General features: G+C 55.4%; 2 protein-coding genes across 2 annotated transcripts in view; one reads left to right on the forward strand and one right to left on the reverse strand.

The window, feature by feature from the left end:
- Positions 1-9422, forward strand: part of LOC119976454 (butyrophilin subfamily 3 member A2-like) — a 45148-nt gene extending 35726 nt beyond the window's left edge. The window contains exon 10 of the mRNA XM_038816990.1: positions 9406-9422. Within this exon, the coding sequence (XP_038672918.1) occupies positions 9406-9422 (17 nt within the window). The remainder of the gene's footprint in view (positions 1-9405) is intronic.
- Positions 9423-9549: 127 nt separating this feature from the next.
- LOC119976455 (butyrophilin subfamily 3 member A2-like) overlaps positions 9550-27327 on the reverse strand; it is a 104402-nt gene continuing 86624 nt past the window's right edge. Inside the window, exons 5-6 of the mRNA XM_038816991.1 lie at positions 14292-14411; positions 9550-9683 (exon numbers count right to left, since the gene is read on the reverse strand). Of these exons, the coding sequence (XP_038672919.1) occupies positions 9550-9683; positions 14292-14411 (254 nt within the window). The remainder of the gene's footprint in view (positions 9684-14291; positions 14412-27327) is intronic.

The following is a 27327-nucleotide window of genomic DNA, read 5'->3' on the forward strand; positions in this document are numbered from 1 at the left end:
CCCTCTCCCTCCCCCCTCCTCCCCTCTCTCCCCCCCCCCGTTCCCCCCCTCTCCCTCCCCCCTCCCCCCTCTCTCCCCCCCCCGTTCCCCCTCTCTTCCTCCCCTCTCTCCCCCCCCCGGGTTGCTGCTGTTGCTGACCTAGTACCTCATCGTTGAGTCAGAAAGTTGAGGAAAGGTTGCACCTACTAAAGAACCCTTGTACCGACCCCCTCAGGGCGAATTAACCCTCTCCAGCTGAATGAATCCCGCCATGTCATTAATCCAGGTCTCCACGCTCGGAGGTCTCGCATCCTTCCACTGCAGCAAGATCCTCCGCCGGGTACTAGGGACGCAAAGGTCAAAACATCGGCCTCTTCGCCTCCTGCACTCCCGGCTCCACCCCAACCCCAAATATCGCGAGACCTCAACCTGGCTTGACCCTGGATCCCACCACCCTCGACGCCGTCCTCGCCACCCCCTTCCAGAACTCCTCCAGTGCCGGGCATGCCCAGAACATATGGGCATGGTTCGCTGGATCCCCGATCACCTGACGCACCTGTCTTCACCCCAAAGAACTACTCATCCTAGATCTGGACATGTGGGCCCGGTACAGCACCTTAAACTGGATGAGACTAAGCCTCCACATGAAGAGGAGGAGTTCACCCTCTTCAGGTCGTCCGCCATGTCCCCTCCTCAATCTGCTCCCCAAGCTCCACCTCCCACTTAGCCTTCAGCTCCTCTACCAACGCCCCCACCTACTGCATTACCTGGTAGATGTCAGACACCTTCCCATCCCGACCCACACCCCCAAAAGCACCCTATCCCTTACCCCACGGGGGCAGCAAAGGGAACCCCTCCACCTGTCGCCTAGCAAACGCCTTGACCTGAAGGTACCTAAACATATTCCCGGGAGGAGCTCAAACTTCTCCTCCAGTTCACCAAGGCTCGCGAACCTCCCGTCAATAAACAGGTCTCCCAACTTCCTAATGCCCGCCCTGTGCCAACCCAGGAACCCGCCATCCATGTTCCCTGGGACAAACCGGTGTTCCCCCTCAGCGGGGCCTCCACCGAGCCCCCACTTCCCCCGTGTCGCCTCCACTGCCCCCAAATTTTGAGGGTAGCCGCCACCACCGGGCTCGTAGTGTACCTCTTGGGGGAGTGGCAGTGCCGTTACCAGTGCCTTCAGGCTCGTGCCTCACAGGACGCCATCTCCATCCGTTTCCATGCTGCCCCCTCTCCATCCATTACCCACTTATGTACCATCGAGACGTTAGCCGCCCAATAGTACCCAGAGAGGTTGGGCAGCGCCAGCCCCCTCTCCCTGCCCCGCTCCAAAAAGGACCCTCCTTACCCCTCGGACTCCCCGTGCGCCCAACAAATCCAGAATGCTGCCATTCACCCTCCCTAAAAAGGCCCTCGGAACGAAAATGGGAAGGCACTGAAACAAAACAAAAAACCTCGGGAGCACCGTCATTTTAACGGACCTGTACTCTACCCGCCAACGACAGCGGCAGCATTGTCCCACCTTTTAAATTCCTCCTCATCTGCTCCACCAACCTAGTAAAATTGAGCTTGCGCAGAGTCCCCCAGCCTCCTAGCCACCTGAACCCCCAGGTACCTAAACTCCTCACTGCCCTCTTTAGCGGGAGCCTACCAATCCCCTCCTCCTGATCTCCCGGGTGTACGACAAACAATTCACTCTTGCCCAGGTTCCATTTATATCCCGAGAAACTCCCGAACTCAGCAAGAATCTCCATCACCTCCGGCATTCCCTCCACCGGGTCTGCTACATACAACAGCAAGTCATCTGCATACAGCGACACTCGGTGCTCCTCCCCACCTCGCACCAAACCCCTCCCACCTCCTCGACTCCCTGAGAGCCATGGCAAGAGGCACAATTGCCAGCGCGAAAAGCAAGAGGGACAGGGGGCACCCCTGCCTCGTCCCACGGTGGAGCCTAAAGTACTCGGACCTCCTCCCATTTGTCGCTACAGTCGCCACCGGGGCCTCATACAGCAACCTCACCCATTTAATAAACCCCACCCCAAATCCGAACCTCTCCAACACCTCCCACACGTACCCCCACTCAACCCCTGTCAAAGGCCCTCTCAGCGTCCAATGTCACAACAATCTCCGCCTCTCCTTCTGCTGCCGGCATCATTATCACATTTAGCAGCCTTCGCACGTTAGTGTTCAGCTGCCTCCCCCTTCACAAAACCCGTCTGATCTTCATGTACCACCCCCGGCACCCAGTCCTCTTCTAGTGGCCACGATCTTCGCCAGAAACTTGGCGTCTACATTCAGCCATGAAATCGGCCGTATGATCCGCACTGCAAGGGGTCCTTATCACGCTTCAGGATCAGGGAGATTAGCGCCCGAGACATCGTCAGGGGCAGAACACCCTCCTCCCATGCCTTCGTTGAAGGTCCAAACCAACAGGGGGCCCAACAGGTCCGCGTATTTCTTATAAATTCAACCGGGAACCCATCCGGTCCTGGCGCCTTCCCCGACTGCATGTGGCCAATCCCACTGACCAGCCTCCAACTCGATCGGCACCCCCAGTCCCTCCACCTGCTCCTCCTGCACCCTTGGAAATCGGAGCCTGTCCAAAAAACTCTCCATTCCCCCTCCCACCGCCGGCGGCTCCGACCGGTACAGTTCCCTATAAAAGTCCCTAAAGACCTCTGACCTCTGCCCCTGCCGCACCACATTCCCACCCTATCCTTCACTCCACCAATCTCCCTAGCCGCGTCCCGCTTGCAAAGCTGATGCACCAGCATCCTGCTCGCCTTCTCTCCATACTCATAGACCGCTCCCTGCGCCTTCCTCCACTGTGTCTCCGCCTTTCTGATGGTCAATAAATCAAACTTGGCCTGCAAGCTACGCCGCTCCCCCAGCAATCTCTCCTCAGGGGCCTCCGCGTACCTCCTATCCACACTCAACAGCTACTCCACCAGTCTCCCCTTCTCCCTATGGGCTCGGATGGAGATCAGCTCCCCCTAATCACTGCCGTCAGAGCCTCCCACACCATCCCCACCTTGACCTCCCCAGTATCATTGACCTCGAGGTACCTCTCGATACATCCCCGAACCCTCCTACACACCTCCTCATCAGCCACACAACCCCACGTCCTGACGCCAAAGCGAGTGCTGGTCCCGCACCTCCCCCATCATCCACATCCACCCAACGCGGAGCATGGTCCGAAATCGCGATAGTCAAATATTCGGCCTCCTCCACCCTCGGGACCATGTCCCCTACTCAAAACAAAGAAATCAATATGGGAATAAACCCTGTGCACATGGGAGAAAAGGAGTACACCAGAGCCCTCGGCCCTCCCGACACCTCCAGGGATCCACTCCTCCATCTGGTCCATAAACCCCCTCAACACCTTGGCCCACTGCCGGCCTCCTGCCTGTCCTTGAACTAGAACGATCCAGTAGGGGATCCAGCACCGGTTTGAAGTCCCCCACCCACCATGATCAAGCCCCCCACCTCCAGGCCAGGAATGCGGCCCAACATACGCCTCATGAAACCAGCATCATCCCAATTTGGGGCGTACAACATTAACCAAACACCCCCTCTCCCCATGCAGGCTTACCGCTCACCATCACATATCTGCCGCCACTATCAGGCACAACCCTCAGATGCCTCAAACGCCATCCTCTTCCCCACCAGATTCGCCACCCCCCCGGTACTTCGAGTCAAGCCTTGAGTGAAAAACCTGCCCCACCCACCCCTCCTCAGACGGGACCTGGTCGCACCTTCAGGTGGGTCTCATGAAGCATGGCCAGTCCGCCTTCAGCCCTTCAGATGCGGAAAACACCGGGCCCGGCTAACCGGCCCATTCAACCCCTCCCGTTCCAACGCAATCAGCAGATCAGGGGGCACCCCGCCCCCCTCGACTAGCCATAGCCCATCGATCTGCTCGCCCCTGGCCAGCACCATTCGGCCGTTCCCACGGCGATAGAACCTCACCCCGACCCCACTGACCCACACCAACTCCTCCCTGGCCAATCCAGCAGCAACCAGTATCCCCCCCCCCCCTCCCCCCCAAGGCCCCTCCTAGCCGCGACTCTTCCTCCACTGTACTCCCGTGAGCCAACTAACTTCTGCTGACCCCGCAGCTCCCGCTCTAACTCCGACCCCTCCCGAAATGAGGTCCCCCCGCCTCCCCCTGCACAGCTCCTTGGCACCGCTTCAGCGCGGGAAACCCGGTCTAATAACCACCCCCTCACCACCCAGCTCCCACCCCCCCTCGTCCGCAGCACTGGAAACCAGAGAAAAGCCCGCGCTTTCACACTGCCCCACCCCACCAATGCAGCTCCCAAACCGTAGTCCCCAACCCAACCACCAACTCCATACAAACAAAGACACAGATCAACCACAAACCCCAGTACCCCCCTTAGAACACAAACCCATAACCCACATCGTCCGAAAGCGAGAGAAAAAACAGAAACAACGGAATAACCCGCTACAGCATAAAAAATGATACAAAAATAGAGAAACTCCCACAGCCCCCAATCTCTAGTTCGAGTCCAACTTTTCAGCCTGCACAAAGGCCCACGCTTCCTCCGGGGACTCAAAATAGTAATGCCGGTCCTTGTAGGTGACCCACAGGTGCACCAGGCGGCAGGATGCCGAACTTCACTGCTTTCTGTGGAGCAACCGCTGAGATACGCACTACGAATTCTCCCACTTACTACTCCTCACCTTCTTGGCCCATCGGTGAACACACTCCCGGTCGCTGAACCGATGGAACCGCACCAGCACGCCCGTGGGGGTTCATTCGCCTTCGGCCGCCTGGCCAGTACTCTATGGGCCCCCTCCAGCTCCAGGAGCAGATGGAAGGATCCTGCCCCCACCAGCGAGTTCAACATCACGGCCACATAGGCCGGCAGGTCCGACCCCTCCAGCCCCTCCATCGAGGCCCAGGATCCGCAGGTTCTTCCTCCGTGACCGAAGATCCATCTCCTCGAACCGATTTTGCCACTTTTTTTGAAGCGCCTCGTGTATCTCCACCTTCCCCACGAGGGCCGAAACCTCCTCCTCGCGCTCAGAGGCCTGCTGCTGCAACTCCAGTATAGCTGCACCCTGGATTGTCTGGGTCTCCAGCAGCTTACTCGTCATCCCTTCAGGGATTCCAACAACTCCCCTTTCAGCTCCGTGAAATAGCGCAGAAGGGGCCGCCTGCTGCTCCTCAGCCCACTGCCTCCACTCCTCAGGGGCTCCACCGGCCGCCTTTTGTCCACCTTCCCCTGCTTTTCCAGGGGAGCTGCTGCCGTTTTTCTCCTCGCCCCACTTCGAGTCCGCACCATATATCCCGGGGGTTTTGCTCCAGACCCCTTTATCCACCGGGAATCGTGAATCAGCGCCATTTGGGGCCCTTAAAAGAGCCCACAAGTCCTATTAAAGCGGGAGCTGCCGTACGTGTGGCTTAGCTCCGCATAGCCGCAACCGGAAGTCCCCAAAAGCGTGATTTTCACACAACGGCATTAACACTGACATCCCCTCTGTCCTAAAATTACTCCTCAGCTGGTTCCAGATCTTCAACATGGACTGCACCACAGGACTCTCTGAGTATCTGCTTGACACCATCATCACTCCGCCATCATCGTAGCCCTTAAGCTGGACTCTTTACAGGATTCCTCCTCCATCCTAACCCATTCAACCCCCTCTCCCTCCCACCATCGCCTCACCTTCTCCATGTTCGCCGCCTAATAGTAATGTAGCAGGTTCAACAATGCCAACCCCCCCGCTGCCTCTGCTTCTGTAACAAGGTTGTCTTAACCTTCCCTGCCCATACAAAGTGTGAAATAATTGTATCCAGTTTTGAAAAGAAACCGTTCGGTATGAAGATTGGGAGTGAATGGAATATGAACAGGAACCTCGGCAGAATGTTCATCTTCACCACTTGGACCCTCCCTGCCAAAGTCAAGTGCAGCTTGTCCCACCTCTTGAGATCCTCCCTTACTTCCTCCAAATTCCATTTGTGAAGTATCGCCCATTCCCTCGCTACCTCAATTCCAGGTTTCTATAACCTGTCACTGGCCATCTGAATGGCACCCCCCCCCCCCAAATCGGCTTGCTGACCCAACACATTCACCGGGAACACTTCGCTTTTCCCTAAATTCAACTTATACCCCGAGAACGTCCCAAGCTTCCCCAACAAGCCCATGATCCTCTCCATGCTCTCCACCGGGTCCAAGTCATATAATTGTAGGTCGTCCTCATAGTCCGACATCGATGCTCCTTCGTCCCCTCGTAATCCCTCGCCACTCTGCCAACCCCTAAGAGAGATTGCCAGAGGCTCAATAGCCAGCACGAACAGCAGTGGTGACAGCGGGCACCCATGTCATTGGTCCACACACTTGGCCTCGGTGCCACATAAAGCAGGCGCACCCATGCCACAAACTTCGGCCCAAATCCAAACCTTCCCAGGGTCTCAAACAGGTACCACCATTCCATCCGGTCGAATGCCTTCTCCGCATCCATGGACATCACTACCTTCCGGCACCTGAGCTCTCGATGGGGTCATAATCATATTACCAGCCTCCTTATATTGCTAGAAAGCTGCCTGCCCTTTACAAAGCCTGTTTTGTCCTCCACAACCACCCCCGCGACACACCCTTCCATCCTTCCACCACCAACTTAGCCAGCACTTTCACGTCTGTATTTAACAGCGATATGGGCCTATACAACCCATATTCCAACAGGTTCCTTCCTCTTTTATGGTATTAAGGTGATCGTTGCCTGTGTCACTATCTCCGGCAACTACCCCCTCTACAATGCCTCATTAAATGCCCCCAAGAGATGTGGTGCCAGGTCCATCACAAACTCCTCATAAAATTCTGCTGGGTAGCCATTGGGCCCTGGGGCCTTTCCTGACTCTTAATCCTTATACTTTCCACTACTCTCCCTCAGCCCCAGGGGCCTCCGATCGCGCCAGCCTCTTCTCTTCCTCTAAACTCTGGAATCATAGAATTTCATAGAATTTACAGTACAGAAGGAGGCCATTCAGCCCATCGAGTCTGCACCGGCCCTCACAAAGAGCACCCCTACTGAAGCCCACGTAACTCCCCTATCCCCATAACCTAATAAACCCACTTAACATTTTTTGGACACTAAGGGCAATTTAGCATGGCCAATCCACCTAACCTGCACGTCTTGGACTGTTGGAGGAAACCGGAGCACCCGGAGGAAAACCCATGCAGAGACTGGGAGAACGTGCAGACTCCACACAGATAGTGACCCAGCTGGGAATCGAACCTGGGACCCTGGAGCTGTGAAGTATCTGTGCTCACCACTATGCTACCGTGCTGGAAACTCCAGTTCATTTCAGAACCGTCCCACGTCCCACTCTTTGTCCTCCGAGTCCGCCCTGTACAGCTCCTTGTAGTAATCCCTAAACTCCTCGTTTATATTCCCCAGCTCCGACACCACATCCCTTGCGCCAGTCCATATCTTCAATATTTCCCTGGATGTGGCCTGCCCCCGTAGCTGATGTGCTAACATTCGACTCGCCTTCTCCCCGTATTCATGCTGCACCCCCCCCCCCCCCTTGCCCTACCCAGCTGTCCTATCATCCTCCCCGTTGGTAGCCTATCAAATTATCCCCCATCCCTGTAATTTTTTTCTCCTCGCCAATCCCTTTGTGGTGGGCACCCTCGAGTACTCCCTGATGTGTTGGGTATGCTGGGACAGCGAGGACTGCGTTTACCAGAGCAGGAAGAAAGACAGGCTACCAACACTTGTAGAAGTACAACTCTATTTTATTTAACTATGAGCTGTTAAACATACTTGCACTGTAGGTTGACACTATGTTAGGTTGACTGGAGACCTGAGGCTAACCTGACCAGACTATACCGCTAGCACATGGTAGATGTTCGTGTTGCTGATCGTGGGCTCTGGCTGTCTCAGAGGCTGCACCTCGAGAGATCGGGAAAACTAGTGCCCTGTGGCTTTATAGTGGCCGTGTCCTGTCTGGTGATTGGCTGCTGTGTTCTATGTGTTGATTGGTCTTTCAGTGTGTCAGTCAGTGTCCGTCTATGCACCACCATATACTTGTGTGCATATTATGGCACTCCCTATCTACCTCCACTATCTCGTTCATTGGACGCTCATATTCCTCCCTCCTTTCCGAATCCGCAAGTGCTTTGAACAAGTTAACCTCCCCTCGGACCACCACTTTTAGCGCTTCCCAAAAGGTGGCCGCCGACACCTCCCCATTTTAGATTAATTCTACATAGTCTTTAATCACAGTCCGCACTTTGTCACAAAACCCTCTGTCTGCCAACAATCCCAAATCCACTCCACCCTGGACTCTGCTCCCGACCCGATCTAAGCCAAATCTCCAACCAGTTGGGCGCATGGTCCCCGCTACAGTCCCCCATCTTCCCCTTTTGGTTCTCCCCCAGTTAATGTCACCCTGTACATGGCCCTTTCTCCGCCCTGACCATAGTTGTTCTCCAACCTCGCCTCATCGGATCACCCTCCCTTCCCCCAACACACTCCACCTTGGCCCCTCCCCCTAAACGGCCACCTCTCTCGGCCTTCTCCTCATCTCACTTTGTAAAAACAAACTTTTTCTCAGTCTGTTATCAACACTTTTATCTCCCTATTTCTCACCTTTCTTTCCTCTCCTGCTCTGAAACTGCTGACTTTTGCCGGTTTATATTTTTATAGACAGACAATATTTCAATCTGGTAACGATTTTTCACAGAGTGGTTGACAACCTTTTTACCTGAAGTGTCTTTTTTTTTTAAAGTTGCCAATAATAAAAACTATTATAGATATGGGATGAAAATTCAGCATTTAAAAAAAATACTGGAAAATTGCAACATGCCTTTGGTAGAATGTATAATTTGCATTAAAAAGTAACAAAATATATGTACTGAATTCATGTATTAATTGAAAAAAACACAAATTTAAATAGACCTAACTCCGGATTATCATGTTTTTTGACGTTCCTTGAAATATCATTTCATCAGTAAAGACATCTTTCAAATAAACTTTAATTTTAAATGCCTTGAATTAAGGCTATTTTTCAGTAATTCATATTGTGATAAAAAATTCTTCTAATAGCACATAAACGATAATAATAAATGACCTAGACTACACAAGAAACATTGTAACTCGGTTCATCTGGAAAATACATCCAGTGATTTTCACTGCAGTAAAGAGGCAGGATCACAACACACATCAGAATGAGAATCTGACACTAACAGGAGCTGGTGATTGTCTGACTAATTACTGGAAACATATTTGAGCATTCTGATACTAGATATTGTTGGAACATGTATGTGCTGCTGGGATTAGAGTAATCAAATTTTTCTTAATTTAAAAAAAAATATTCTTCCTTCTTAACCTGTTAATCTATAATAAGTTTCTGCAATCATGTAAAATCTGTAATTTTAATTTTGTAATCAGGGGTAGAAACAAACTAACGCCAATATATGTAAAGAAGATTGAGTGACTATTTGGTTCCCCTGTAATTTGTGGTCAAATTGAACTAAAACAAAACAAAAAGACATACAATGCATTAGCTTTGTTGTCATATTTATAAATAACTGATCATAAAAGATAAAAAATGTAAATGTATTTTAGTAAACTTGTAATCATTCCAAAACCAACATTCATTGTAGTTTGTGAACATTTTAGCACAAAACTCTTACCACATTCTATGAAAGCTCTCCGAAGTTCCAGCTCTGGAAGATATAAAATCATTACCATATTAGAAACTATAATTTAATTCATCAGCTGCTTTCACTGAAATAATTTGAATAGATATGATGATTTTTCAATTAAAGTCACTTTTTACCAGCATATCAAACGTTTATCATCTCTAAGTGTTTCAGTGATAGACTGTGCTACAGTTCAGGGACTGCAGTGGTATAATGTGGAATTGGTTTATTTCTAGGAAGGGTGAAGCGGGAGGAGGAAGAATAAATTAAAACAACAGAACGTTTCTGCACACAAGAAAATACTGAGGAATCTGAAATAAAAACAGAAAATGCTGGGAAATCTCAACAGGGTGGGCAGCATCTCGAGAGAGAGAACACAGATAACATTTTGAGTCTGGATGACTTTTCTCCAGAGCTCTGAAGAAGAGTCAGACAGTCTCGGAATTTAACTCTATTTTCTCTCTCCACAGATGCTGCCAGAACTTTTATGGATTTGGAAAGAAAGGATAATGTTTGAAAAAGAAAATGAAATAGTACACGCAGTACTATTAAAAGTCTACTTAAAAAGTAGACAATAAAACATGAGTTGCTATAAAAATACAACAAAAAGAAAATGCAGGGAGTGCATCAGTCATTGGAGGGTCATGATCCTGAAAATGAGGGAAAGACACCAGGAAATAATATATCAAGAACTGGGAGACAGGTGAGGATAATAGATGAGAATTAACAGCTTACAGATGAAGAATTTCTTCATCTATCTGTGGTAAAATTATGGAATTAAATGTGAAACACCAAGCAGGCCTTATAAAAGATAAAGATAAGAGAATAAAGATTATGGAGTATCAGGAAATGGTCAATATGATACCTGAATTGTCTCTGCCAATTCTTGCAAGTAAAGATTGTGGGAAAATTTCAAATGCAGTCTAACTAAAACAGGCACAATATATTATGCGATACAAATTGTAATCAAGTAGGAAATAAGTAACAAAACAGATGAAGCCCTATTTAATATTATAGGGAGCTTCAGCATCATTGGCTGCCCGCGTGTGAGGGTGCTGTTTATGCCCTTTGTCTTCATGTGGCTGAGAAGGCTGATTCTCAACCTGCAGATCTTTGGAACCATGGGACAGGATGTCCCCTAATGGGATGCCGAGTGCTGTATTTGCTTCTTTTCCTTTACCTCCCCTGCTCTTATCACAAAGGGATACAAAGCACGATGAAGTTTGATGGATAAGTTGTTGCCATTCTGACAGGATTGGTACCAAGCTCCTCTCTGTAATTAAGATCAAAGACCCTCCCACCAGACTCCCATCAGAGCCCCCCACCCTCAATCAGTCACTCCTGCTTAGAACTAAAGAGCACTTCAGGCAGGGACAGTGAAAAGAATCACTGTCTTTTCACTCACCGATCCCTTACAGCTGGTGCCTCAGGCAGATGTTGAGAAAATAGCAACTGTGACTTCAGAGAGAGGAAAAACAACATCACAAGGCTTTAAGCCCCCTCAGAACCTTTGATCTGCAAGAATCATGGAATTATAGAATCCCGACAGTTCAGAAGGAGGCCATTCGCCCCATCAAGTCTCACCAACCCTCTGAAAGAACACCCGACTGAGACCCAAATCCCACACTATCCCTGTAACCCCACCTAGGGCCAATTTAGCAGAACCAATCCACCTAACCTGGACATCTTTGGAGAGGAATAGCTTTTACGAGGCTGTAACATCTGGATTGTTTATTTTAATTTCCCTTTAGCTTCAATAAATCTCTAGCAATCTTTGTAAAAATCGAGAGTTAAGTGCTTTCACATCCTCTTTTTCTCAGTAGATTGTACCTAACTGCTTTCGGTGTGGTCATGAGCTGTCAATCATAGGCAGCAGCTGCAATGTATAGGTGAGTGAAAAAGCATTGATTTATTCACAGTTTCTGCCTGGACTGCACTTTAGCTTCCAGGCAGGGGTGACTGATGGGAGGCGATTTTTGATATGTGGTGGGGGTCTGTTTTTGGGGTGGGTTCTCTAATATGGGGGAGGTTCTGTGATGTGAGGAGCTGGTCTGAAGGGGGATCAGTAGGAGCTCTCCTGGGGTGTCTGGGGGAAAGGTCAGATGGGGGATCTGGTGGGGGTCCGATTCAAAGGTTGGTGGGGAGGTCTGAGAGGAGCTCGCTGGGGGGGGGGGATTTGTCACCCTCATGTATGCGTACTATGTGTGGGGGGGTGGGGGTGTAGGATACCACTCCTTGTCAGCAGTGGATGGCGTATGATTTGTGTTGCAGGATCGGGGAGGCATCCTCCAGACTTTGCCATCGGGACACCTGCACAAAATGAATTGCTTGTGGGCGCACTCTTACCACCGGCGCTAGCAGAAGCAATTCAGCCCAGTGGGAGATCATGGGCAGGATTCTCCATCCAACAATGCCAGAATCGTGAAACAGGTTTTGGTGGAGAATCGCGTGTGAGGGGAAAATTGTGGCCAGCACCGGGGGCCTGACAGAATGCCCTGCTCCGGAGTCTTGACAGTGGCATCAGTGCATTCTACTCCGCACGTACAGTAAACGTCATTGGCATATCATTAACGGGCCTGACCCGGTTTTCTGTGGGGCCTCCGTGATGGTCTGCCTCTGCAAGGAGGAATTACCAATGGCGAGTTTCATTTGCTGACGACAGGCACCATGGCTGCTGAGGGAGAGAGGAGGTACGACATGCAGAGGTGTAACCGTGGGTTAGGGGCAGGGGGGAACAGCGGGGGTGATGGGGATGACCAGGGGATTGGCCATGGGATCTGGGTGAATCCCCGGGATCGGGGTGTCCAGGCATGGACCGCCATTGATGAAGCCTGCAAGGCAGCCATCTTGCTGGACACCCTGATGACTGCCCTCCATAGCCCATGGCTACGCAGAGGGACTCTGGCCATATGAGTGTCCCACCCCACCACGCCCACGCCCCTCCCCCGTCCACCCCACCAATTCCCCCCTCCCCCCACAAAGTTCCTGTCACTGGGGCCAGTACAGGGGCCAGTGGCCCCATGGTGCCAGACACTGATGGGGTCAAGGGTGCGGTGCAAAGGGTAGAGTGCCAGCGGAAATGGCCGATGGTGGGTATGAGGATGGGGTGGGGGCGTGGGGAGGGGGGGGGGGGGGGAAAGAACATGCAGGGTTAGGGGCTGCAGCTCAGGCTGGGGCCACCGTTTTGCTCGTTGGGCCTGGTCGGCCATGGGGGTATGCACCATGCTAACTTGTCTGCCTTTAAACCCCTGCAGATAATGGCTATCGGAATCCAACCAGGGGTGGTGGCCTCTATCCTAGCTGCCACAGCCCTGGGGGCCAGGAGCTGCTCGAGGGGGACCCTGCAGTGGCAGAGCGCGCCTCCCAGAAATATCAGTCGGTACATCAGGAGTGGAGGCAGCCTGCTGAGGCCTCTTCCCTGCGACATGGGTCCCCTTTGGTGGCCGTCCTCTGGAGCGACTGGCCTGGATAGGCTTGGCAGTCGCTCGGGTGTCCCAGGTGGCATGTTGCCACCCTGTTCTGCCCGCTGACCATCGGTAGATTCAAGGGCAGGAGGGGGAGAGTCCGAGGTGCTCTGGTGTTCCAGCACTACTCCTGCGGGAGTCACCAGCATGGGGCCCATCACCTCCCCCTACCTCAGGGTGCCCAATGGCCCGTGGACTACTTCCTGGACTTGAGGTACAACCGGAGCTAGCCCCTGAGGCCCCCTCACCACCTGATGCTGCCAGTCCAGTAGGCCCACTCCCATCTCGATCAGGGTCTCAATTCACACGGCTGTGGAGCACAGGGAGTGGGCTACCTCCCTCTGGGACCCTACCACATCACCCAGTCAGTGTGCCACCTCCCTCTGTGGCTGGCTTAGGTTGGCCAATGCCCAGGCAATGCCGCCGATGTCCTCAGCCTTGACCCGCTGTGACTGGGCCAAGCTCTGGAGCGCTGCGGTAATGTCCAGGTGGCTTGTAGATGGCTGCTTGTGACAGGACAGCCTTGTCGTGTGTCTCGGTCACTGCCCGCACAGAGTGCCCCATGTCTTGGACATCCTGACCCACGATTGATACTGTTGTGTTAATACTACTTCGGATAACACAGGCTGCTACTTGATGCAGTTTTAACTAAAGGATGCTCCAGACTATGAAATTAGTTTGATGTGTTTATTGAACTATTAGCACAGTTCTCAAATGAATTTGACTCTTTGCTAATCTAACTGTAGTAACTCAGTCTGACTGTGTCCTGACTGCCCATTTGTTCTGTCCTATTCTGAGTATTCATTGGTTGCATGTTTGCATATTATGACATCTCCCTCTTTTTTAAAAAGATGTATATACATGTGAATGTGTCTGTCTAATGTGACTGACCGAGGAATACAGAACTTTGCCAAATTCAGGTAAGATTCTCCCCTCTGTTTTTTACTTCAATGTGATCAGCTTTTCTCACCGTCTCTCCCGAAACATTTAACATTGAAATAAATCTAATCGTGTTTCCACATTTCACTAGTATAATTCTGTGATCCTGAAATTCTTCTGGGTTGTTCCCATCTCTCGGTTGAACCTTTATGGAGACTGGGAGAATCGCAAAGGGATTTTCAAGCCTCTATCAATGTTGTCTTTTGTGTTTATTACACTGAGAATGTACCTTTAATTTGTTGACAGTGTTTCCAACTCCAATAAATCTCAGCAGAAATGCCACAAATTAGACAGCAAATGGTCACGAGTAATGGCACCAACCAATCAGGGCGTGCAGGGAAAACATCACCTGTGAAGTAAACACTAGTGAATTAGATAATGATTCTACCATTAAAATATGCCATGAGAATTCTTATTTTAGAATTTTCAATATTAGTGGAAGTTCCTGAAGTAGAACACACTCAGATCTTCTGGTAGCCTTCTGCCTTACTTCACACAAACACAGAATTGTTACGGTGCAGAAAGAGGCCATTTGACCCATGTTAGGATATCACACTAGTCCCCAACATTTGTTAGGATAGGTCCATAACCACTGTCTTCAACTTAAATGAGGCAATTATAATGGTATGAGGGAGGAGTTGTCTCAGGTGAGCTGGTAAACAAGCGAAGATACAGGTCAGTAGATGAGCAGCAGCAGATATTTAAACAGCTGGTCCAAAATGCTCAGCAGGAATTTATCCCAATCAAAAGGAGGCAGACAAAAGGTGGGTATCTATCGGTTACCTTAACTTTTTTCGTGAGGAAAATGCTTGATCATAATAATAATCTTTATTATTATGACAAGTAGGCTTACATTAACATTGAATGAAGTAACTGTGAAAACCCCTAGTCACCAAATTCCGGCACCTGTTCGGGTACACGGAGGGAGAATTCAGAATGTCCAAATGACCTAACAGCACATCTTTCGGGACTTGTGGGAGGAAATCGTAGCACCCGGAGGAAACCCACGCAGACACAGGGAGAATGTGCAGACCCAAGCCGGCGACAATCACCCAGGCCACTGTGGATAAACTATGCCAGGTTTTCAATACACACAGAATTCCTGAGTTATTGATATCCGATAGCGGCACGGCGTTTAAAGTGCAGAGCTCGTGGCTTTCGCCTGCACCAATGGGATTTGACATGTGGGGACTGCTCCCTACCACCCAGCTTCAAATGAACTGGCAGAAAGAGCGCTCCAAACATTTAAGCTGGACATGAAGAAGCTGGCAACTGGATCCTGGGACACTCGCTTGCCGCATTTTCATATTTTTAATCACAGGACACCACATGCCACGACGGGCGTCGCACCAGCAGAGCTCTTGGAGGTCCGTCGACTCCACACCTGCCTGAGCTTGGTAATCCCCGATCTAGGTGGGAGAGCATGCCGGAACCAGGGCCAGTCCAAGATCGGCACCTGTCACCGTCCACTGGCCCGCACATTCACCCCTGGTAACAGCATGCAGGTCTGTAACTTCAGGGATGGGGCCGTTTGGCAGCCACAGGGCCGGTATCCTACAACATCAGAGTGCAAGGACGGGAATCCAATCGCCATGTGGATCACCTTTGGAGCTGTGTGCCGGACATCCCTGAACAGCCTGCCCCTCCTGCGGTTCCAGCTCCAGCAGGATTGCCGCTGGCCCTTCCACCCCTATTGCCATCACCACCGGCCCAGTCCGAATTGTGGTCGAAGACAAAAGTCCCCCAACTGAGGATGCTCTGATGGTGGACAAGGATCCACTCAGAACTGAGTTGGAGACAGAGATGGACGCGCTAACCCATCCGATGGTCCTGCACCAGCAATGGCCGCCGGGCCGGATATGCTGCCTCGGCGTCGGCGGTCATCATGAAAGCGCCGCTCTCTGGTCTGGTACATGCCCCCCAGGGGGCATACCAGAGGGTCAACCCCGATCTAAACGGACCAGAGGCCTAGGACATGTTTTGATGGACATGGACACATCTCCAGACTTGAGGAGGGTGGGATGTTATAACCCCAGCGGAGATCACAGGATAGGAACCATCCAGTTTCCCTTGCCCGGGGCGCGTAGTTATTTTAATTATGGGTCCAACATGTGACATTTGACCTAAAATTTCAAAATTATCAAATTTGCTTAAAGATGGGTTTTTTAAATTAGAGAAACAACTGACCTTTCAGAAATTTGTACAAATTTTGGTATCACAAAGCATTCTGCCATTAATTGCATCACTTATAATGTGATGCAATTAATCTTTACACTTAAAATAAAACACCCTGCCTTATTTAATTATTCATTTTATTAGCTTTAAATAAATTGTATGGTTAAGGTACAGTATAATAAATATAAAACATTTGTATGATTAAAAAAGATTAACCAAAGCACAAATTATGGGTGTAAGCTTTAAAAAAAAAATTATAAACAGAGTTTACAACGTAAAGACTGGACACAAAAGAAATGGTTTCTCCATCCTACTGAAAACGCACAATGTGCCTTTGTAGCACGAGTGCAAAAGCTTCCTGGTTAATTTAAACAGTTTTAACATTTAAAAATAACACTAATCTACAAAAATAGTAAAGAATCTCTTAAGAAATCTTTAACTTACCTGTGATTCATTGATGATTTCCAAACCGCAGCGTAAACGGAAGAACAAGGTAAAACGCGGGACACAATGAGGTCTCATTCACAAATTTTAAAACTGTAGTAGTTCACGTGTTCTTACCTTGCGCACGTGGTAGGTCTATCCGGGTGCTGTGGAATCAGGTGATTTTTCCCTTTGTTAATTTCGCCGGTAGTGTCTTTGCCATGATCAAACATGGCAGACGTAAAGTTTTCTGGGACATCATTTAACATCATCAAAAAGGTAATTGCAATTTTTTTTGTTAAAAATGTGGGCTATATTTAATGTTTTATGTTGTAATGTGTGCTGCTAATGTATGTTTATTTTATACTAACAAGACTGACTTGCCAACGGAGTTTAAAATTTTTTTTACATAGCTTTTAAATTCGAGAGCCAACGTAAATAACTGGGCACTGAAATTTACGAAATTTGCATTTTATTCCAGCACAAAAATGATAGACAACATTTAAAATAAGGAAATGTAATACTTTCTAGAATTAACCATTATTGATAAAATTGTGATAAACAGAAAAATCACTCAAATTCATTAATGAGAATGAATTATACAGCCTTAAGAACAAAGAGACATTTCCATGTCTCTAAAAAAAATGTGAAAATGTGGGGGACACGAATGATAAAGTTATAAATTTGAATAAAATCATCTTCTGTTTTTCTTTGACCCGAGTACATTTGAATACCCAAGTATAATCCTCATAATAAAATTAATTTGGGTGGTGTGTGTGCACATGAATTTAGCATAAAATATGCATGAAATGTTAATACCCTTTAAAACCACTCTTGGCCTCCAAAAAAAAATAACTACCCGAATATGAACTTCCCCGGTAATGGGTGGGGCTTCCCATTAACAGGAGTGGCCCCTCGAGCATAAAAACCCTGACCTGGGAGCATGTTGGGAAAGGAAATCTTCCGGGGAGTGGTGGCGTTTGACTGTAACCAGTAATAAACATCTTTGTGCTTTTCTAAACAACTATTTATGCGTGACTGCTTATCTTAGATTTTTATTATTGTCACAAGTAGGCTTACATTAACACTGCAATAAGGTTACTGTGAAAATCCCGGATCTAACAATATACAAAGTGTCATGGGATAGTGGTAGACCAGAGGACTGAGAGGTTTTTAGGAACTGGCAGCAAAAGACTAAAAAGCTCATAAGAAGTATAAAATCAAAAAGAGTAAGAGTTTCAATGGATATATAAATAGGAAGCAGGAAGCTAAGGTAAATGTGGGACCTCTACTGAACGATGCTGGTGAATTAATAACATCATCAAAGAAATGGTGGATATGCTAAATACATTTTTTGCATCAGACTTCGCTGTGAAAGATAGTGAAAGTATCCCATAGATACCAGATGGGCTGATTTTAAATAATATGGTAGACTTCCAAAAATCCCAATCACAAGGAATAGAGTAGGAGAGAAACTCAAGGGGCTGAAGGCGGACAACTCGCCAGGACCCGATGAACTGCACACTTAGGATTTTAATGGCAGTGGCTGCAGAGAGAGTGGGCCCATTGATTGAAATTGTTCAGAACTCGCTAATTTCCAGTAGGGTACCAGAAGATTGGCAAGCAGCCAGTGTGACTCCCTTGCTCGAATAGGGAGAAAGGCAGAAGGTAGGGAACCAAAGGCCAGTTAGTTTAACATCTATTATTGGCAAGATGCTGGAGTCAATAGTCAAAGTGGAAATAGCTATCATTTAGGAAAGCTGAATATAATCAAACCTAGTCAACATGGTTTATGAAAGGTAAATCATGTTTGACAAATTTGCTCAAACTGTTTGAGGATGTTATGGGGAGAGTAGATAAAGGGGAACCTGTAGATAATTTTCTTCATTGTCACAAGTAGGCTTACATCAACACTGCACTGAAGTTACTGTGAAAAGCCCCCAGATGTAGTGTATTTAGATTTCCAAAAGGCATTTGACAAGGTGCCACAAAAGAGGCTGGTGCATAAAATCAACACTATCACTAACCTATCTCTTTTGCAGATTTAAAGATCCTCAGAGGCCCTTAGAATGGACCTGATGACCCGACTCATACGTTGAAGAGGCCCAAACTGGAAGTCCGCCCCGACCTCAATTTGGACCCGACCCTGGCCTCGGAGCACTGGACCTGGCCTAGGTACCGACACCAGCCCCCAGACTGCTCGATCAAGCCGCCGGAGCTACCAACCCGGCTCCCGCTACGAGACCCGCCCAGCGATTCGACCCAGAGAGGGTCCGCCCAGCGATCCGACCAAGAGGGACCCACCCAGCAAACCGACCCAGAGAGGTCCGCCCAGCGATCCGACCCAGAGAGGCCCCGCCCAGCGATCCGACCCAGAGAGGTCCGCCCAGCGATCCGACCCAGAGAGGTCCGCCCAGCGATCCGACCCAGAGAGGTCCGCCCAGCGATCCGACCCAGAGAGACCCGCCCAGCAAACCGACCCAGAGAGACCCGCCCAGCGATCCGACCCAGAGAGACCCGCCCAGCGATCCGACCCAGAGAGACCCGCCCAGCAAACCGACCCAGAGAGACCCGCCCAGCGATCCGACCCAGAGAGGCCCCGCCCAGCGATCCGACCCAGAGAGGTCCGCCCAGCGATCCGACCCAGAGAGACCCGCCCAGCGATCCGACCCAGAGAGGCCCCGCCCAGCGATCCGACCCAGAGAGGTCCGCCCAGCGATCCGACCCAGAGAGACCCGCCCAGCGATCCGACCCAGAGAGACCCACCCAGCAAACCGACCCAGAGAGACCCGCCCAGCAAACCGACCCAGAAAGGTCCGCCCAGCGATCCGACCCAGAGAGGTCCGCCCAGCGATCCGACCCAGAGAGACCCGCCCAGCAAACCGACCCAGAGAGGTCCGCCCAGCAATCCGACCCAGAGAGACCCGCCCAGCGATCCGACCCAGAGAGACCCACCCAGCGATCCGACCCAGAGAGGTCCACACAGCAAACCGACCCAGAGAGACCCGCCCAGCGATCCGACCCAGAGAGGTCCGCCCAGCGATCCGACCCAGAGAGACCTGCCCAGCGATCCGACCCAGAGAGACCCGCCCAGCGATCCGACCCAGAGAGACCCACCCAGCGATCCGACCCAGAGAGACCCGCCCAGCGATCCGACCCAGAGAGGCCCCGCCCAGCGATCCGACCCAGAGAGACCCGCCCAGCGATCCGACCCAGAGAGGCCCCGCCCAGCGATCCGACACAGAGAGACCCGCCCAGTGATCCGACCCAGAGAGACCCACCCAGCAAACCGACCCAGAGAGACCCGCCCAGCAAACCGACCCAGAGACGTCCGCCCAGCAAACCGACCCAGAGAGACCCGCCCAGCGATCCGACCCAGAGGGACCCACCCAGCAAACCGACCCAGAGAGACCCGCCCAGCGATCCGACCCAGAGAGGCTCCGCCCAGCGATCCGACCCAGAGAGACCCGCCCAGCGATCCGACCCAGAGAGACCCGCCCAGCGATCCGACCCAGAGAGGCCCCGCCCAGCGATCCGACCCAGAGAGACCCACCCAGCGATCCGACCCAGAGAGACCCGCCCAGCGATCCGACCCAGAGAGACACGCCCAGCGATCCGACCCAGAGAGACCCGCCCAGCGATCCGACCCAGAGAGACCCGCCCAGCGATCCGACCCAGAGAGACCCGCCCAGCGATCCGACCCAGAGAGACCCGCCCAGCGATCCGACCCAGAGAGACCCACCCAGCGATCCGACCCAGAGAGACCCGCCCAGCGATCCGACCCAGAGAGGTCCGCCCAGCGATCCGACCCAGAGAGACCCGCCCAGCGATCCGACCCAGAGAGACCCGCCCAGCGATCCGACCCAGAGAGACCCGCCCAGCAAACCGACCCAGAGAGACCCGCCCAGCGATCCGACCCAGAGAGACCCGCCCAGCGATCCGACACAGAGAGACCCGCCCAGCGATCCGACCCAGAGAGGCTCCGCCCAGCGATCCGACCCAGAGAGGCCCGCCCAGCGATCCGACCCAGAGAGGTCCGCCCAGCGATCCGACCCAGAGAGGTCCGCCCAGCGATCCGACCCAGAGAGACCCGCCCAGCGATCCGACCCAGAGAGACCCACCCAGCGATCCGACCCAGAGAGGTCCGCCCAGCAAACCGACCCAGAGAGACCCGCCCAGCGATCCGACCCAGAGAGCCCCGCCCAGCGATCCGACCCAGAGAGGTCCGCCCAGCGATCCGACCCAGAGAGACCCGCCCAGCGATCCGACCCAGAGAGACCCACCCAGCGATCCGACCCAGAGAGACCCGCCCAGCGATCCGACCCAGAGAGACCCGCCCAGCAAACCGACCCAGAGAGGTCCGCCCAGCAAACCGACCCAGAGAGGTCCGCCCAGCGATCCGACCCAGAGAGACCCACCCAGCGATCCGACCCAGAGAGACCCGCCCAGCGATCCGACCCAGAGAGACCCGCCCAGCGATCCGACCCAGAGAGACTCAGCCCAGCGATCCGACCCAGAGAGGCTCCGCCCAGCGATCCGACCCAGAGAGACCCGCCCAGCAAACCGACCCAGAGAGACCCGCCCAGCGATCCGACCCAGAGAGACTCCGCCCAGCGATCCGACCCAGAGAGGCTCCGCCCAGCGATCCGACCCAGAGAGACCCGCCCAGCGATCCGACCCAGAGAGGTCCGCCCAGCGATCCGACCCAGAGAGGTCCGCCCAGCGATCCGACCCAGAGAGGTCCGCCCAGCAAACCGACCCAGAGAGAACCGCCCAGCGATCTGACCCAGAGAGGTCCGCCCAGCGATCCGACCCAGAGAGACCCGCCCAGCGATCCGACCCAGAGAGACCCGCCCAGCGATCCGACCCAGAGAGGTCTGCCCAGCGATCCGACCCAGAGAGGTCCACCCAGCGATCCGACCCAGAGAGACCCGCCCAGCGATCCGACCCAGAGAGACCCGCCCAGCGATCCGACCCAGAGAGACCCGCCCAGCGATTCCGACCCAGAGAGGCTCCGCCCAGCGATCCGACCCAGAGAGACCCGCCCAGCGATCCGACCCAGAGAGACCCGCCCAGCGATCCGACCCAGAGAGACTCCGCCCAGCGATCCGACCCAGAGAGACCCGCCCAGCGATCCGACCCAGAGAGGTCCGCCCAGCGATCCGACCCAGAGAGACCCGCCCAGCGATCCGACCCAGAGAGACCCGCCCAGCGATCCGACCCAGAGAGACCCGCCCAGCGATCCGACCCAGAGAGACCCGCCCAGCGATCCGACCCAGAGAGGCTCCGCCCAGCGATCCGACCCAGAGAGACCCGCCCAGCGATCCGACCCAGAGAGACCCGCCCAGCGATCCGACCCAGAGAGACCCGCCCAGCAAACCAACCCAGAGAGACCCGCCCAGCGATCCGACCCAGAGAGACCCGCCCAGCGATCCGACCCAGAGAGACCCGCCCAGCGATCCGACCCAGAGAGACCCGCCCAGCGATCCGACCCAGAGAGACCCGCCCAGCGATCCGACCCAGAGAGACCCGCCCAGCGATCCGACCCAGAGAGACCCGCCCAGCGATCCGACCCAGAGAGACCCGCCCAGCGATCCGACCCAGAGAGACCCGCCCAGCGATCCGACCCAGAGAGACCCGCCCAGCGATCCGACCCAGAGAGACCCGCCCAGCAAACCGACCCAGAGAGACCCGCCCAGCGATCCGACCCAGAGAGACCCGCCCAGCGATCCGACCCAGAGAGACCCGCCCAGCGATCCGACCCAGAGAGACCCGCCCAGCGATCCGACCCAGAGAGACCCGCCCAGCGATCCGACCCAGAGAGACCCGCCCAGCGATCCGACCCAGAGAGGTCCGCCCAGCGATCCGACCCAGAGAGCCTCCGCCCAGAAAACCGACCCAGAGAGACCCACCCAGCGATCCGACCCAGAGAGACCCGCCCAGCGATCCGACCCAGAGAGACCCGCCCAGCGATCCGACCCAGAGAGACCCGCCCAGCGATCCGACCCAGAGAGACCCGCCCAGCAAACCGACCCAGAGAGACCCGCCCAGCGATCCGACCCAGAGAGACCCGCCCAGCGATCCGACCCAGAGAGACCCGCCCAGCGATCCGACCCAGAGAGACCCGCCCAGCAAACCGACCCAGAGAGACCCGCCCAGCGATCCGACCCAGAGAGGCCCGCCCAGCGATCCGACCCAGAGAGGTCCGCCCAGCGATCCGACCCAGAGAGGTCCGCCCAGCGATCCGACCCAGAGAGGCTCCGCCCAGCGATCCGACCCAGAGAGACCCGCCCAGCGATCCGACCCAGAGAGACCCGCCCAGCGATCCGACCCAGAGAGACCCGCCCAGCGATCCGACCCAGAGAGGTCCGCCCAGCGATCCGACCCAGAGAGGTCCCCCAGCAAACCGACCCAGAGAGGCTCCGCCCAGCGATCCGACCCAGAGAGACCCGCCCAGCGATCCGACCCAGAGAGACCCGCCCAGCAATCCGACCCAGAGAGACCCGCCCAGCAAACCGACCCAGAGAGGTCCGCACAGCGATCCGACCCAGAGAGGCCCACCCAGCGATCCGACCCAGAGAGGTCCGCCCAGCGATCCGACCCAGAGAGACCCACCCAGCAAACCGACCCAGAGAGACCCGCCCAGCAAACTGACCCAGAGAGACCCGCCCAGCGATCCGACCCAGAGAGGCTCCGCCCAGCAAACCGACCCAGAGAGACCCACCCAGCGATCCGACCCAGAGAGACCCGCCCAGCGATCCGACCCAGAGAGACCCGCCCAGCAAACCGACCCAGAGAGACCCGCCCAGCGATCCGACCCAGAGAGACCCGCCCAGCGATCCGACCAAGAGAGACCCGACCAGCGATCCGGCCCAGAGAGACCCGCCCAGCGATCCGACCCAGAGAGACCCGCCCAGCGATCCGACCCAGAGAGACCCGACCAGCGATCCGACCCAGAGAGACCCACCCAGCGATCCGACCCAGAGAGACCCGCCCAGCGATCCGACCCAGAGAGGTCCGCCCAGCAAACCGACCCAGAGAGGTCCACCCAGCGATCCGACCCAGAGAGGCCCCGCCCAGCGATCCGACCCAGAGAGACCCGCCCAGCGATCCGACCCAGAGAGACCCGCCCAGCAAACCGACCCAGAGAGACCCACCCAGCGATCCGACCCAGAGAGACCCGCCCAGCGATCCGACCCAGAGAGACCCGCCCAGCGATCCGACCCAGAGAGGCCCGCCCAGCGATCCGACCCAGAGAGACCCGCCCAGCAAACCGACCCAGAGAGACCCGACCAGCGATCCGACCCAGAGAGACCCGCCCAGCGATTCCGACCCAGAGAGGCTCCGCCCAGCGATCCGACCCAGAGAGACCCGCCCAGCAAACCGACCCAGAGAGACCCGCCCAGTGATCCGACCCAGAGAGGCCAGCCCAGCGATCCGACCCAGAGAGGTCCGCCCAGCGATCCGACCCAGAGAGGTCCGCCCAGCGATCCGACCCAGAGAGACCCGCCCAGCGATTCCGACCCAGAGAGGCTCCACCCAGCGATCCGACCCAGAGAGACCCGCCCAGCAAACCGACCCAGAGAGACCCGCCCAGTGATCCGACCCAGAGAGACCCGCCCAGCAAACCGACCCAGAGAGACCCGCCCAGCGATCCGACCCAGAGAGGTCCGCCCAGCGATCCGACCCAGAGAGGTCCGCTCAGCGATCCGGCCCAGAGAGGCTCCGCCCAGCGATCCGACCCAGAGAGACCCGCCCAGCGATCCGACCCAGAGAGACCCGCCCAGCGATCCGACCCAGAGAGACCCGCCCAGCGATCCGACCCAGAGAGGTCCGCCCAGCGATCCGACCCAGAGAGGTCCCCCAGCAAACCGACCCAGAGAGGCTCCGCCCAGCGATCCGACCCAGAGAGACCCGCCCAGCGATCCGACCCAGAGAGACCCGCCCAGCAATCCGACCCAGAGAGACCCGCCCAGCAAACCGACCCAGAGAGGTCCGCACAGCGATCCGACCCAGAGAGGCCCACCCAGCGATCCGACCCAGAGAGGTCCGCCCAGCGATCCGACCCAGAGAGACCCACCCAGCAAACCGACCCAGAGAGACCCGCCCAGCGATCCGACCCAGAGAGGTCCGCCCAGCGATCCGACCCAGAGAGACCCGCCCAGCGATCCGACCCAGAGAGACCCGCCCAGCGATCCGACCCAGAGAGGCTCCGCCCAGCAAACCGACCCAGAGTGACCCACCCAGCGATCCGACCCAGAGAGACCCGCCCAGCGATCCGACCCAGAGAGGCTCCGCCCAGCGATCCGACCCAGAGAGACCCGCCCAGCAAACCGACCCAGAGAGACCCGCCCAGCGATCCGACCCAGAGAGACCCGCCCAGCGATCCGACCAAGAGAGACCCGACCAGCGATCCGACCCAGAGAGACCCGCCCAGCGATCCGACCCAGAGAGACCCGCCCAGCGATCCGACCCAGAGAGACCCGACCAGCGATCCGACCCAGAGAGACCCGCCCAGCGATCCGACCCAGAGAGGTCCGCCCAGCAAACCGACCCAGAGAGGTCCACCCAGCAAACCGACCCAGAGAGGTCCGCACAGCGATCCGACCCAGAGAGGCCCACCCAGCGATCCGACCCAGAGAGGTCCGCCCAGCGATCCGACCCAGAGAGACCCACCCAGCAAACCGACCCAGAGAGACCCGCCCAGCGATCCGACCCAGAGAGGTCCGCCCAGCGATCCGACCCAGAGAGACCCGCCCAGCGATCCGACCCAGAGAGACCCGCCCAGCGATCCGACCCAGAGAGGCTCCGCCCAGCAAACCGACCCAGAGAGACCCACCCAGCGATCCGACCCAGAGAGACCCGCCCAGCGATCCGACCCAGAGAGACCCGCCCAGCAAACCGACCCAGAGAGACCCGCCCAGCGATCCGACCCAGAGAGACCCGCCCAGCAATCCAACCAAGAGAGACCCGACCAGCGATCCGGCCCAGAGAGACCCGCCCAGCGATCCGACCCAGAGAGACCCGCCCAGCGATCCGACCCAGAGAGACCCGACCAGCGATCCGACCCAGAGAGACCCACCCAGCGATCCGACCCAGAGAGACCCGCCCAGCGATCCGACCCAGAGAGGTCCGCCCAGCAAACCGACCCAGAGAGGTCCACCCAGCGATCCGACCCAGAGAGGCCCCGCCCAGCGATCCGACCCAGAGAGACCCGCCCAGCGATCCGACCCAGAGAGACCCGCCCAGCAAACCGACCCAGAGAGACCCACCCAGCGATCCGACCCAGAGAGACCCGCCCAGCGATCCGACCCAGAGAGACCCGCCCAGCGATCCGACCCAGAGAGGCCCGCCCAGCGATCCGACCCAGAGAGACCCGCCCAGCAAACCGACCCAGAGAGACCCGACCAGCGATCCGACCCAGAGAGACCCGCCCAGCGATTCCGACCCAGAGAGGCTCCGCCCAGCGATCCGACCCAGAGAGACCCGCCCAGCAAACCGACCCAGAGAGACCCGCCCCAGTGATCCGACCCAGAGAGGCCAGCCCAGCGATCCGACCCAGAGAGGTCCGCCCAGCGATCCGACCCAGAGAGGTCCGCCCAGCGATCCGACCCAGAGAGACCCGCCCAGCGATTCCGACCCAGAGAGGCCCGCCCCAGCAAACCGACCCAGAGAGACCCGCCCAGTGATCCGACCCAGAGAGACCCGCCCAGCAAACCGACCAGAGAGACCCGCCCAGCGATCCGACCCAGAGAGGTCCGCCCAGCGATCCGACCCAGAGAGGTCCGCTCAGCGATCCGGCCCAGAGAGGCTCCGCCCAGCGATCCGACCCAGAGAGACCCGCCCAGCGATCCGACCCAGAGAGACCCGCCCAGCGATCCGACCCAGAGAGACCCGCCCAGCGATCCGACCCAGAGAGGTCCGCCCAGCGATCCGACCCAGAGAGGTCCCCCAGCAAACCGACCCAGAGAGGCTCCGCCCAGCGATCCGACCCAGAGAGACCCGCCCAGCGATCCGACCCAGAGAGACCCGCCCAGCAATCCGACCCAGAGAGACCCGCCCAGCAAACCGACCCAGAGAGGTCCGCACAGCGATCCGACCCAGAGAGGCCCACCCAGCGATCCGACCCAGAGAGGTCCGCCCAGCGATCCGACCCAGAGAGACCCACCCAGCAAACCGACCCAGAGAGACCCGCCCAGCGATCCGACCCAGAGAGGTCCGCCCAGCGATCCGACCCAGAGAGACCCGCCCAGCGATCCGACCCAGAGAGACCCGCCCAGCGATCCGACCCAGAGAGGCTCCGCCCAGCAAACCGACCCAGAGTGACCCACCCAGCGATCCGACCCAGAGAGACCCGCCCAGCGATCCGACCCAGAGAGGCTCCGCCCAGCGATCCGACCCAGAGAGACCCGCCCAGCAAAACGACCCAGAGAGACCCGCCCAGCGATCCGACCCGAGAGACCGCCCAGCGATCCGACCAGAGAGACCCGACCAGCGATCCGACCCAAGAGACCCGCCAGCGATCCGACCCAGAGAGACCCGCCCAGCGATCCGACCGAGAGACCCGACCCAGCGTCCGACCAGAGAGACCCGCCCAGCGATCCGACCCAGAGGGTCCGCCCAGCAAACCGACCAGAGAGGTCCACCCAGCGATCCGACCCAGAGAG

The sequence above is a fragment of the Scyliorhinus canicula genome, chromosome 13 (assembly GCF_902713615.1).
Source record: "Scyliorhinus canicula chromosome 13, sScyCan1.1, whole genome shotgun sequence".
Taxonomy (NCBI): Eukaryota; Metazoa; Chordata; class Chondrichthyes; order Carcharhiniformes; family Scyliorhinidae; genus Scyliorhinus; species Scyliorhinus canicula.